The sequence below is a fragment of the Panthera onca genome, chromosome B1 (assembly GCF_046562875.1).
Source record: "Panthera onca isolate mPanOnc1 chromosome B1, mPanOnc1 haplotype 2, whole genome shotgun sequence".
NCBI lineage: Eukaryota > Metazoa > Chordata > Mammalia > Carnivora > Felidae > Panthera > Panthera onca.
Window position 1 is genome coordinate 127,358,710 of NC_138342.1, and position 15,120 is coordinate 127,373,829.

Here is a 15,120-nt window from a genome sequence, read left to right on the forward strand (position 1 = left end):
GTCACATGTGAATCATAAAATATTTCATTATAAATATCATCACTCAAACCATAAGATGCACTGTCCTCACATGGAAGAGACAGGAGTTCAGGGATTAAAACTGTCTGTCAAGTTTGAACTAAAATCCAAATCCACTTTGAGGGGTCTTCTAACCAGACCATGTACTTCCCAGAGGAAAGGCAGTAACATATTCTGAGGGGTGACTCCACAACTTATCCTCTTTATCTTCCTCTCATGATGATCTTTCCTCCTTCAAATCCATCCTTCTGACTAATGGAATCTCCCTTATAATTACAGCACCTCCATGTGTCATACACATGACAAACAATATAACTTATTCATAGATGAGATGGTTAAGTCACTGAGTTTTGGTGAAACTATTTTGTCTTCATTCCAAACAAGACCTTGAAGATGATCTAATCTTCATGTATAGGCAAAGCTCTGACACGCCGAGGGCCCAAATGCCTACTGAAGTCAGCTGAGCTGGAAGCCTACACAGGAGCTGTTCTTGTGAGTTGCTTTCTGCTTTTTCCTACACATCTGCTTCTTTTGCTGAAGCCATGCACTCCTTTTGAGTACTGAAGACTCCAATGAGGTTTGCCTGTTCACTCTAGTAAAATATTTGCATTTCATTGCCACTTTCTGCTATGGACAAAAGATATGTATTGCCCCAAAATTCATATGTTGAAACCTAATGCCTGATAGATGGTATTAGGAGGTGGGGCTTTTGGGAAGTGATTCGGTCATGAAGGTGAAGCCCTCATGATTGAGATTAGTGCCCTTATGAAGAAGCCTCCAGAGAGGTAGGTAGTCCCTTCCATCCTGTGAACATACAGTGAGAAGACATCCATCAGTGAGGAAGCAGGCCTCACCAGACATCAAATCTGCTGCCACCGTTATCTCGGACTTCCCAGTCTCCAGAACTGTGAGAAGTAAATTTCTGTTGCTTATAAGCCACTCAGAATATGATACTTTGTTACAGCAGCCTGAATAGACCAAGACACTTTCATTTCAAGCTGTCAATCCTGAGTCCTTATTGTAATTTAATGTCCTGATAAAGCTGTTCTGATTTTCCCCCTCATAACTATAAATTGGCCTTAGACAGAGGAGATAAATTCCCAAGTCAGCATTATACTCCTAGCTGGGCTTTTTGATGACTGGTGTGTCTGATTCTCACCAAGAGCCACCTGTCACCTCTGAACTGTGGAGGAGTTAGTATACACCCTGGCAACCCTAATGGCCTTCCTGGAGCCAGCAAGTAAATTCTGACTCATTGAGGGACTTGCCACAGTGAACTCATACAGTGAAGCCATGAAGTTCTTGAACACAACAAGGCCTGGGATTGTTCTTAAAAGGGCAGAGAAAGGCAGCCACCATCAAAAGAGCGCAACTTCTCACAGACCCTAAAACGACTCCAACTGAAGACATGTAGATACACTGACTCCAGGTCAGCAATCCCGAGCCCTCACTGGCATTTAAGATGCTGAGGCAGTTGTTCTGATTTCCTCTGGTAACTAAAAATTAGCCTTTGAACCAAAAAGTTAAATTCGTAAAGTAGAACAAGAGAATTCATATCTCAGGCCCTTAGAAAAGGCAAAGCTCTAGTGTGTGTTCCTTAACTTTATAATTTCTAAGAATCTTTATATATTCAACAAATGAGTCTAAAATTATGAGAAATTAAGCAATTTTGATGTTAAGAATCCATCCAGTTAATAATCTTTGAAGCTTCTGTTTCTCTGTTCATAATAGGGTAAGTATACAAGCATGCAGCTTTTATACATTCAAGTGTGCATTAGAACTTCAATTATTAAAAGGAAGCTGTCAAGGCCTGCTCCTTCTCTTAAAAAAAATCTATAATTAAAGCTTTGTTTACTTGCAGATACACATCCATAGCATATAGAATGACTTTTAAGAGCTCTCATTCCTGAGTCACACTATTTTGGTCTTGAATTACAATTTGCTCATGAACCTTATTTTATTGTCTTAAGCCTTCATTTTCTCATTTGTAAAATGAGAACAATAATAAGAATATATCTTGCACAGAGTTTTGAGGATTCAATTGCACTTGGTTACAAAGCACTTAGCACAGAGGCTGGCACATAACAAGCTTTCGATCAATGTGAGCAATTATTACTGTAGTTACTGTGGTATTACTCTCATTGAGCTAAACTTTTCTCCAACCATGTTTATATAATTAATTTCATCAGTCAGTTCTCATTTCTTCAGTAGCACAAAGATAAATTTCAACTTTCTAAATTAGTTTGAATAAATCTGGTCTTATTATAGTTCTTTTTATCCAAAATTAATTAATTAATAGGTTTGAAAATAATACAATTTCTTTATACTTTGGATTCCTTAAGTTACTAAACCCCCAAAAGCAGTAAAAAATCATTATAAGCAATAACAAATATTTTATGATAAAGTTCATGAAGAGATTTAAATACTTATACTACTTAAATAAAACATGAGTACAAATATTAACATTTCTATGGGGGAAGATAATGAATTTCTAATGCCAAATGATTTCACTAGCCTAAAATTGTTTTCTTACGTTTATTTTATATTTTTTTAAAAAACTCACTCTTCCTATATCATCAGTTTAATGCTATTATGATAGATAGTTCATAAAACTTCATATTTTTCTTAATGCTTTGGAGGTTCTGTGTAATTGCTCTAGTAAATCTCTGAAGTGAAGACACCAGAAGATCTAATTTTGGAAGTTATGACAGGGAACAAATCATTGGCCATCTCTTGATTATATCATTGAAAAAAATCTTTTCTGCCCCTAGAAAAACCAAGGGACTAGCAAACATGTGTTTGGTAATTTGTTGTAGCAGCAACACAATACTAATACAAATTGTTTACTCATTCTTCTGTTGATGGACATTATAGCTATTCCAAGTTTGGAGCAATTGTGAATAACACTGCTATGACCACTTTTTCACAATGCATTTGGTGGAAATTTTTCACTTGTTTTGTGGAATAAGAATAAAAAATAAGAATAAGAATAAAATTTCTGGGTCATAAAAAAAATAACTGGCCTTACTAAGAGAGTTTCTATCCTTCCTACTAACAGGTTCCATTCTTCAGAGACATCACAAAAATTTACTACGGAGATATCCTGAACAAAGATGTATGCCTACATGGCTAATGCCTTCTTTGCCTCTATAGTCAAAGTAAGTGCCTATGTGTTTGATCTCACAGATGTTAGAAAAGCCATACCTCAGACTCAAAGAGATTTAGTTCAGCATATGTTCATTAAGCACCTACTAAGTCCCAGATGCTAAATGTGCTAAATTTGGTGCTGATTTGGTGCTAAATGTGCTGAAATAAATAGGACATTAGGTAGCCCTGCCTTCCAGGTACTTAGAGCCTAATGCCAGGAAAAAAAAGAAATATTGTAAATAAACGCCATGACATTCAGTATGCACATACACTGTGATAGAGGCCAATGTAAGTCACTAACACCCCCTACTGCCAGCTTGCTAATGTATGAATTTCCCTTTAAAGATATGAGACTTTGCATTGTATTATTAGAGATAAGGCTTAAAACAGAAATATCCCAAGAGAAATAAAACAGTGAATCAAATCCAGACTAAGACAGTGGTTTTAAAACTGTGCTTCATCAATTTCATGTGCCTTCAGGGCCCTTCCTTCTTTCAATCACAGAAGCTCAGACCTTATCTGTTTTACATATTTGAACTCTTCCTAAGTTTTCATTTTGTAGGAAATATCCCTTGGCTAAAAATAACAAACACACAGCAAACAAGTAAAAAAACAAATTAACAAAGGTTTGAATATTACTTTGTGTGCTGAAAGATCTCCTTCTAAAAGCAGGTTCAGAGGACGGGCAGGATTAAGTCAGGGGAGGGGAGAAGCTTAGAGACAAGGTGCAGGAGAGAGAAGCTGAAACTAAGATGGTTTAATTTGTTCCAGGGCAAAGAGTTGTGGAAACCAGAATGTGAAGGGAAGCTCTTTGAAGAGAAACCTCAAAGAAAATAGTTTATATTCAATTCCACTACACTTAAGTGAAGAAAATATAATTTATCTAATTTCTTTTCAAAAAGAATTTATTTTTTTAAAGATTATTTTGAGAGAATATGCGAGAGCGCACAAGCAGGGGAGGGGCAGAGAGAGAATCCCAAGCAGGCTTCTTGATATCAGCCCAGAGCCTGATGCAGGGCTCAATCTCACAAACTGTGAGATCATGACCTGAGCCGAAATCAAGAGTTGGATACTTAACCAACTGAGCCACCCAGGCGCCCCCCCAAAAAACCAAACGAAACCCAAATTCCAAGTGACATATGGCTATAATCTCCTAAAACACATATTTGACAATTTTTTCTACAGCACATTCTCCATTAAGACCCAACTCTTCAGTTCCATTGTAACAGCATTCTGTTGAGTTGTCCCTTACACACTTTTCCTCACTTCCCCACTTTCTTTATTCCTTCTTTAGCCAAGTGGTTTATCGTCTTTACAACAATAAACTAATTAAGGTTTCTACCTACCTCAGGGAGATTTTACAGTGTACCTCCCCTCCAAAACAATCTCTCTATGTTAATCTTTCCCAGAGTGGGATTAGGTTGCTAAGGAGATACATGGGAATTACCAGCTCTCAGTATCAAGACTTCAAATATAATTTAATTAATTATGGACATGACCCTAAGGCAAAATGGAACTAGAGAACAGTCCTCCTCTACTTTATGGATCTTCTTCCCTTCTGTCCTATACATCTTAAAAATGTGCTGTATTATCCGGATAGAGAGTTAAAGTAATCCACACAGCGCTCTATTTGTAGCCCAGAATAGAAGCTGGCTGGCCTGTATCATATACTGCCTGGGGTCACAAGAGTCAAAGAGAGGTAGCCTAACAGGAAATCTTAATGATCTCAGCCTCTATGCAGCACTCTATGTTTCTCAATCTGGTTACCTAAGCCTAAATTTAAGGTTACCTGCATGTTGCCAAATCTAGATTAGATCTAAATGAAATACAATGTGAAGGGTGCCTGGGTGGCTCAGTCAGTTAAGTGTCTGACTTCAGCTCAGGTCATGATCTTGTGGTTTGTGGGTTCGAGCCCTGCGTTGGGCTCTGTGCTGACAGCTCGGAGCCTGGAGCCTGCTTCAGATTCTGTGTCTCCTTCTCTCTCTGCCCCTGCCTTGCTCGCACTCTGTGTCTCTCTCTCTCAATCTCTCAAAAATAAATAAACATTTTTTAAAAAATTCTTTTTAAATAAATACAATGTGAGCCTAATATAGACACATTTCTAAAAGTGAAAAAAGATGGAATTAATTTTAATAACATACATAACTGTTATAGATTTTATTTAAAGGACATATATCCAAATATCATTTCCACATCAATTGATACTAAAAATTAATGATATTTACATTCTTTTTTTGTTGTCTTCAAAAATCATGTATATATTTTACACTTATATACCTCTCAATTCAGATGTTGGTCTTTACTCAAAAATAATCTATTCAGGTTCTCTAAAATATCCACTTGCAAAAGTATATTCACATACTCAAGTTCCTCTAAACATGGTTAAAAGTTTTCCAATAACTGAGTTAAATATTTTAATAAATCAAATTACATTTAAATTAAAATTAATTACATTTAAATTAAAAGAATTAAAATCAAACACTCAATCCTTAGTTTGGTCACATTTTAAGCAATCAATAGCCATATGTGGCCAGTAGATACCATGTTGGACAGCACACTAAATTAAAAGTTGCTATAGATCTCTCAAAGAGAGATTGGTTATATTTAAATAAAGGGAAGGAGGTGAATTCTTACAAGTCACACCAGTAACTTTAGTGCTCCAGATATTAATAATTAGAAGTTTCTCAAAACTGTTGGAGCACCATGCGTTGCGCACTGAGTCGTTAGGGAAGTGCAATACTCACCTTCTTTTTTATCAGACATAACTTCCACAGCAGTCGTGATGGGCGGTTAGGGTGATCTTTTTTGAGAGCTGAGTTCCAAGTCCCTAAACACAATCACATTAAATACTGCATTGATAATAAATACTTGCTTTTATCTATTTCTTTCACCCACTCATGAAAAAAAAAATAGGATGATTAACACTTTTTATACATCACTCCTCTGCTCTAAAATCTCCTATGACTGCCACTTCTTTTTTTTTTTAATTTTTAACATTTATTAATTTTTGAGAGACAGGGAGAGACAGAGTATGAGCAGGGAAGGGGCAGAGACAGAGGGAGACACAGAATCCAAAGGAGGCTCCAGGCTCTGAGCTGTCAGCACAGAGCCTGACGCGGGGCTCAAACTCATGAACTGCGAGATCATGACTTGAGCCGAAGTCGGAAGCTCAACCGACTAAGCCACCCAGGTGACCCTATGCCTGCCACTTCTAAAGACAGTAACCACAACAGCTAGCATTGGGTGGGGCTCTGTGGTTTACCAAATGCTTGTGTGTGTGTGTGTGTGTGTGTGTGTGTGTGTGTGTGTGTGTGTATCACCTTACTGATTCCAAACAACCTGACTGGAACTTATCCCACTTTTGGCAGATGTGGAAACTGGAGCTCAGAGATGTGAAACAACTTGTCAAAGTAAGCATATATTTAGTGGCATGTACAGAACTCAAATCCAGATCTTTGGGCCCAATTCCCTATGCAGGCCCCTCTGAATTCTCACTATTTTCCCACTAATATCCAGTTAATACCTGGCACATACCTTACACATCCTTGCTTTGAGCCAACACACTTGAGCTTAGGTTGACATTAGTTTTCTACTCAGAATGCCCCGTTCTCACACCTTTGTTTTCTTATGTCCTACCCATCCTTACAACATAGGTTCAAATCCTACCTCCTCCATGATCACCCCAGCCTCTAGGGGCCTGTTCTTGCAAACACAGCAGTTATGATGTCCATGCCTCTTACTTGAAACTTAGTACATGCTTCTGTGTAGGGAGCTAAAAAAACAAACAAAAAAACAGAGTGAAAGATATAAATAGAAGTTCTGTATTCTTAATTAAACTCTAAGTGCCTTGAAAACCACAGTGTACTTTATACCAGTGGCTCCTCAACCCTGGATGTCTATTTAAGTTGCCTGGGTGGGAAATGGTTAAAAATGAAATCAAAGTCTAGAGTTGGGCCTAGGAATCTGTGTTTTTTTGTTTTGTTTTGTTTTTTAAGTTTCCCAAAAGATTCAAAGGTTCAGCTGGAGGAGTGAACCACTGCCTTTTGCCTTGAACTTCCTAATGCCCACCTCAGTGAATCACATTCTGGAAGTGCTCAGTAAAGGGCTGATAAACATGTTGACTAAGCTGAGCCCTTCTTCCTATGTTTGAAATTATCACTACTTCCAATGGATTATCCAAAATGCTTCAAATGTTACCCCAGGGAGTCAGGGGTTACCCCAGGGAGTCAAATGTTACCCCAGGGAGTCAAATGACCCCAGGAAGTCAGTTATACCAATGCATATTACTGTGTGCTCACATGACTTTATAATTAGAAATAGGAATATTAAATGTTTTACAGAGTCCCATGGACCCTCTTGTTCTAAAACCCTAGGTATAATTTTTAATTAGCTGACTAGAGCATCAAACTGTGGTGAAGTATTCAAGACCTTTTAAATACTCTGGGCATTATTTGAGTAAATGCACAAGCCATCATGGCCCTATGGAAGTCATGACTCTATGACAACATGATCTTAGGTAAAAGGCTACAACACTTTTTCTCAGCTTCTACTCAGAGGGGGGGAAATATTGCAGTTAGTTTTAAAAAGCAAATCTGAAACATCCAAAAATGATTCATTCTCAAATTGTCAGCATTATACCATGGGCAAGAGTACAGACCATGTACCTCATTTGCCTGATTGTACAAATGAACTGGGACAAATTGAAATACTGCACCTCCCTTAGCAATTAACAATCAAAACTCATCTTCTGGTCTGGCTTAATTACTATCTCCTTTCCATTTAAATATAAGAAGAAAACAAAGGTGTTTTGTGCTCTGTCATTTTCTTGTTTTAATCTCCATAGCAATGGACTCTTCTCTGCGGCGGTTGGCTCTTCCACCTTAATTCAGTATGCCAGGAGTGTCAGCCTGCATTAAATTGGCTGGCAAGAAAGCCGTCCCACAGTCCTTTTAATGCACAAAACTAGCCAAGCATCCTAAGGGGTGCTGGTGTGGTAATGTCCCCACAAACCCAAGGTGATAGGGAGTAACTGAGACAGAATCTGGGGGTGGATGAAGTCTTTGGAGTCTATAACAACTGTGAAAATATTACATGGATCAGAGTATAAAGCAAATGGAAAAGTCATTAGATAGACAGAGGTGTCCATTTCCTAGAAAATGATGAGGATGGAACTGATTAAAGATACAGAACACAGAATATCAGATAGGGTCCCTCTCCACTTTCCATCCCCAGCAGACAGTTATGAAATGTTGCATACCTCCTGATATATTGACCAATTTCAATTAATAAGAGCAAATCTAGTATCTGGGTTTTACAAGGGGTACTTCATCCATTTTGGAAGAAAAGGCAAACACATAAGTCAAAATTTTAAATAAAATCCAAACAACTATATGGCAGATGTCATAAGAAAGCCTGTGAGCTTTGTAAATAAGTGATATAAACCCATGAGTGCCATGAGTTCAAATGAAGACAAGACCACTGAAGGCTAAGAAAGGACTGAAGAAATGCATCAAAGGGAGACTGAGCAAAATATGGAAGGGTGACTGTTGAGGTAACAGTGAAATTTTGAAAAACTGGTTCAGCACAGGCATCAACCAATTAGAAGTGGATGCTGGCCAGCACACCTGTATGGTACTGAGTATCAGATCCGTCCCGAGTGGGTCAGGTTGGCTGCTTTAAGAGGAACAGAGAAGCAGGCAGGTGAGAGAAACAGCAAATGTAAGGTGAGAAAGCACATGGACAGCAAATAGTGGCTCTGATTTAAGCAGAGGGTTAGACTATATGCTGTTGAAGTGGGCAACAAACCATTGAAATAGTTTGAAGCAAGCAATGACATAAGCAGTGTTCTGGAATGTGACTTCCATAAAGGAAGGATTCTCTTTTCTTCCCTGCTTCAGTCCCAGTGCCTTAAACAGGACCTAGCATTTAGAAGGATTTCAAAAACTGTTTGTGGAATGAGTAATTGTGTCAACAGGATGCTGGAAAGGGATGCCCTACCTTCTTATGTCTTTTCAGGAACATCTGTGAAAAAGTCCTTCCACCCCCTCTCCTCCCGTAGATGCTCAAGGCTCTCCTATCAGGTTATAGGAATGCTAAGGGTTTCTAATTCTATTTCTATGTGGATAAAAAAAGCAAGCAGAAGTGGAAACAGCATTTCCCTACCTTATCTCCTTAGCTTATCCTTCCAAAGTAGATGACTGGGAAGAATTTATCATGGTACCTTATATAATTAAGGATCCTGGTGACAAAACAAAACAACAAAAACAAAAAACTGCCCTATGGTATTCAGCAGGACTTGGGGAAACACGTCATGGTCCATCGATGTAGACAGTCAGTTTCAACAGTCAAGATAAGGGTGAATGAGAGCAATGCTCCTAACCTTCAATCACATGTTAGTCCCTCCCCACTTTTCCATGTTAGAAATTGCACTTATATCCACCCAGTTACTCAAGCCATAAAACGTTGACTCCTCCGTATTTTTACCTACCACATCCAATCCATCAAGTCTTCTACATTTTTAACTTCAAAATACATCTGCTTCTCCTCATCTTCCCTCTTCCCAGTCACAATCATTTCATTCTTGGAATGCTGAAATAGCCCCCTACCTGCTCTCTCAATTTCCAATCTAATCCTATTCCCATTCATTCTCCACACAACAGAAGTTGTCTTCTTAAATGTTTATCAGAGCATATCATTCCCTTTCCATTACTTCCGAATGCATTTAGAATAAAACCCAGCTTCTTGCCTTGGGCTTTTCTCTCTCTCGCAACTGAGTAAGTATGGATGAAAAATATAGCACTGTCATCGCACAGCTCCATCCAGAACTGAGCCAAGGGGCTTGCTTTGACTTCTCTTAGCCTCAGCTTCCTTATTTGCAAAATAAAACTGTTGGGAAATAATACCTGGAAGGCCCCATTAGTTTCTAAAAACTGTTATTACATTGCTTTTGTATGCAATTCTAACTGGCCCCAAAACTCAAACACTATGAAGAGTTTGTGCCTCCCTCTAGTTCCTCTTCACTTTCCTGAGCAGAATATCCAAGAAAGTGGCCTAGGCCTGACCTCTTTCCATCACATCCCTGGTTGCAACCCTCCTCATGTGCTCTCTACCCTTGGCCACCAGGGTCTCCCTCTCAGATTTTGTCCTGTCGCTTGTCCTGTTTCATTCCCTGATAAGTGTGAGCCCTCCTCCACTTTTTCTCTTTCAAGAAAACAAGGATCTTTGGGTCCTTTTCCAGATTTGTTTCCAAACTTCTCTCTGCCAAGTCTCCTTGTCCCTCAGACCAGATATCAGATATGCTGGCACCAAACAATAGGAATAAAAAAAAAAAAAAAAAAAGGAGTATAGGGAGAAAAAAGGAAACAGAACAAGTCCTCACTAGGTCCAATATAACAGAGCCAATATTAGACATTTATAATGGGTAAAAAGGTATACTCAGAGAACAGGAGAATAAAAAACTTATAACTGTATAATTAAAATTATGAACCAAATTAATGAGATAGCCATAAAATGAGTTGGAAAGAAGATACTTTATGAATTCGCCAACACCAGTATCAACTAAGCTGGGATCCTGGGGAACACATGTAACAGTGGCAAACACACTTCTTTCCTGACGCAGAAACCTCCGATTGTCTAATTAACTTGGATGAAGACATTTCTCAGAGCCAGGAAGTGGGAAGGGAAAGGACATAATTGAATCATTAGGATATTGCCCCAGCTGACACAAATATCAGAATCTCAGAGCACTGTGGAGATAGCAAAGTTGGATTTCAGTCCTGATTCTGTCATTGCCAAAGTGTGTGATCTCAGCCAAACCACTTAACCTCATAGAATTCCACTTCCTTCCTGAATTCCTGTCTATAAGTGAAGAATTTAAAATAGACACACAATTCTTAAAAGAGCAGCTTCAACCTATGTTTAAAGGAAACAGTTTCTCAGAAGTCAATGAGGACAATAGATGAAAGCCTGGCTGTTCTCACTCAAGAGAGTCTCAGACCTTCTCCCTGCATGGCCCTCACTGCCACCAACACCAACCCAACACTCCAGGGTTGGAAAAGTCCAGTCGGTGACTACAGGTGCCTTGTGAGTGTAAGGTTCAACTTCATAAAACAGACATTATGCTGTATTTCCTTGTGGGCTTGCATGGACACTGGCACTTAATTAGGAGATCCCAAATATTCCTGGTTTTACATAAAATATTTAGGTCTTCAAATCACCAAAGATAGCTATTAATTTCATTTCAATTAGCAAGTCGTTAAAAAGGAGATGTTAAACTGAGAAGACTCGCACATGATGCTTGAAAATACTCTAAGCTTAAATATACAAATTCTTTCCCATTTGGCTTCAATGTGTAAAACTGGTCCTTCTGAGCCATATGCAATAAGCTATAAAGTTTTTCTGTGTTCTTACCTTAGGGTTTTGATACAGAGATAGATAAAATAGGATTTGGGAACACATGAACATGTACATTTAAGGCCACTGAGAATCAAAGTTTACCAACAGGAGATGAGGGCCAGGGTTGGCAAGATAAGACTATCATTCCACAGTGGTCAAGTGGAGTAACCGGTCAGGGAGAGGGAAGCAATCAATGTCAGATGTAGCCGTACTTCAGTAAAGAGATCAACTACTAGAGAGAACTGAAATATTGACTTTTAGTCCCTGAACTTTCCAAAATCATAAGCACAAAAATAACATACACAACATAGACAATTTTGACAAATCAAAGGAAAAGACAGACAATCTAATATAAAGGTAGGCAAATGATTGCAATGGACACTGCAAAGAGGATTTTCAATGGGACATCAGCATGTGAAAAGATGGCTCAAAACTCATTGGTCATTAAGGAAACACAAAGTAAAACCACAACTACCACACACCCAAACAAATGGCTTTCACAAAATCCTAGGTGTTGACAAGGATATAGAGCTACTGAAATATGCATTTACTGCCTGTTGGGAGTGTAAATTGGTAATCTCTGGAAAACTATTTGGCAGTATGTTCAAAACCTAAATAGGTTAAAAAAGAAGATGGTGGCATAGGAGGGCACTGGGCTCACCATGTCCTGCTGATCACTTGGATTCCACCCACACCTGCCTATATAACCCAGAAAACCACCAGAAGACTAGCAGAACAGACTCTCTGGAGCCAAGCATAGACAAGAGGCCCATGGAAGAGGGTAGGAAGGGCGGGGAGGCATTGTGCGCTACATGGACTGGTGGGAGGGAGCTGGGCGGTGGAGGGGCAGCCCCCCGGCAAGGCAGAGCCCCCAAGTCTGGCTTGCAAATGCGGAGGGGCCAGACGGAATGTGTTCTGACAGCCAGCAGGACTTAACATCTGGAATGTTAAAAGTCAACAGCTCTGCTCGGAGAGTGGGAGGGTGAGAGGACACCGGGAGGGAGAGGTGTTGAGCCCTAGAAGACAGAACTCAGCGCGGCAGAGAACAAAGGTGCTGTCAAGCACCATCTCCCTCTCCCATTCCCCAGCCAAAATCAAAGGGAACCAGTTCCCATCACTGAACTTACTTGCTTGTACCACACAAGCACCCAATGCTGTGCTTCTGTGGATCCATCCCTCCGACGGGATGGCCCACAGGGGCTGCAGGGCCCACAGGGGACCACCTATGGCAAAGCAAGCTAAGCCTGCCCCTCCTGCCCCTACGCACCTTACAGATCCACCCCAGCTAATACACCAGATCCCATCAAAGCAGCACCACAAGCCTGGAAGCGTGCAAGTAGCCTGGACAGGGGCCACACCACTCCACAGTGAGTTGGGCCCTTGGGAGAGGGGAAGATAAGGTACACACCAGTCTGACTGTGGCCCCAGCGGTGGGCTGGGGGCAGACATTGGGTCTCACTGAGGCCCTGCCCACCAACACAAGTTTCTCCACACTGCACAGGGGAAGTGCCCTGCAGTTCCACACCACCCCAGGGGCTACCCAAAATGATGAAACAGAAGAATTCTCCTCAAAAGAAACTCCAGGAAGTAGTGACACTAACAAATTGGTCAAAAATTATATAAGCAATATAACAGAACAAGAATTTAGAATAATAGTCATAAAATTAATCACAGGGCTTGAAAAAGTATAGAGGACAGCAGAGAATCTTTTGCTACAGAGACCAAAGGACTAAGAAATAGTCATGAGGAGCTAAAAAATGCTATAAATGAGGTGCAAAATAAAATGGAGGTGACCACAGCTCAGATTGAAGAGGCAGAGGAGAGAATAGGTGAATTAGAAGATAAAATTATGGAAAAAGAGGAAGCTGAGAAAAGAGAGATAAAAAAAAATCCAGCAGTATGAGGGGAGAATTACAGAATTAAGTGATGCAATCAAACAGAGCAATATCTGTATCATAGGTATTCCAGAAGAAGAAGAAGAGAAAGGGGCATAAAGTGTACTTGAACAAATCATAGCTGAGAACTTCTCTGATCTGGGGAAGGAAACAGGCATTGAAATCCAAGAGGCACAGGGAACTCTCTTCAGACGTAACTTGCATCAATCTTCTGCACGACACATCATAGTGAAACTGGCAAAATACAAGGATAATGAAAATTCTGAAAGCAGCTAGGGGTAAACACACTCTAACATAAAGGGAGACCCATAAGACTAGTGCCAGACCTATATACTGAAACTTGGCAGGACAGAAAGGAATGGCAGGAAATCTTCAATATGATGAACAGAAAAAAATATGCAGCCATGAATCCTTTATCCAGCAAGTCTGTCATTCAGAATAGAAAGAGAAATAAAGGTCTTCCCAAACAAACAAAAACTTCAGGAATTAATCACCATTAAACCAGCCCTACAAGAGATCCTAAGGGGGATTCTGTGAGTGAAATGCTGCAAGGACCACAAAGTACCAGAGACATCACTACAAGCATGAAACCTAAAGACATCACAATGACTCTAAACCCATATCCTTCAATAATAACACTGAATGTAAATGGACTAAATGCTCCAACCAAAAGACATAGGGTATCAGAATAGATTAAAAAAAGCAAGACCCATCTATTTGTTGTCTACAAGAGACTCGTTTTAGACCTGAGGACACCTTCAGATTGGAAGTGAGGGGATGGAGAACTATCTATCATGCTACTGGAAGTCAAAAGAAAACTGGAGTAGCCATACTTATATCAGACAAACTAGACTTCAAATTAAAGGCTGTAACAAGAGATGAAGAAGGGCATTACATAATAATTGCAGGGTCTATTCATCAGGAAGAGCTAGACATATAAATGTCTGTGAGCCAAATACAGAGCCCTCAAATACATAAAACAATCACAAACATAAGCAACCTTATTGATAAAAATGTGGTAATTGCAAGGGACTTTAATACTCCACTTGCAGCAATAGATAAATCATCTAGACACAGGATCAATAAAGAAACAAGGGTCCTGAATGATACATTGGATCGGATGGACTTGACAGGTATATTTAGAACTCTGTATCCCAAAGCATCAGAATATACTTTCTTCTCGAATGCACATGGAACATTCTCCAAGATAGATCACATACTGGGTCACAAAACAGCCCTTCATAAGTATACAAGAATTGAGATCATACCATGCATACTTTCAGACCACAATGCTATGAAACTTGAAATCAACCACAGGAAAAAGTCTGGAAAACCTCCAAAAGCATGGAGGTTAAAAAACACCCTACTAAAGAATGAATGGGTCAACCAGGCAATTAGAGAAGAAATTTAAAAATATATGGAAACAAATGAAAATGAAAACACAACAATCCAAATGCTTTGGGATGCAACAAAGGCCGTCCTCAGAGGAAAATAACATTGCAATCCAGCCTATATCAAGAAACAAGAAAAATCCCAAATACAAAATCTAAGGGCACACCTAAAGGAAATAGAAGCAGAACAGCAAGGACACCCCAAACCAAGCCGAAGAAGAGAAATAATAAAGATCAGAGCAGAAATAAACAATAAAGATTCTAAAAAAAAAAAC

The 15,120-nt window shown here is 39.4% G+C and overlaps 1 protein-coding gene across 8 annotated transcripts in view; it reads right to left on the reverse strand.

The window, feature by feature from the left end:
* The window catches only part of IQCM (IQ motif containing M), a 649,280-nt gene that overhangs the window by 567,629 nt on the left and 66,531 nt on the right, over positions 1 to 15,120 (reverse strand). For all 8 annotated transcript variants that reach the window (XM_078445704.2, XM_078445701.2, XM_078445702.2 and 5 more), the window contains exons 2-3: positions 6,832 to 6,937; positions 5,910 to 5,992 (exon numbers count right to left, since the gene is read on the reverse strand). In XM_078445704.2, coding sequence (XP_078301830.2) covers positions 5,910 to 5,928 — 19 coding nt within the window. In that variant the 5' untranslated portion in view covers positions 5,929 to 5,992; positions 6,832 to 6,937. The remainder of the gene's footprint in view (positions 1 to 5,909; positions 5,993 to 6,831; positions 6,938 to 15,120) is intronic.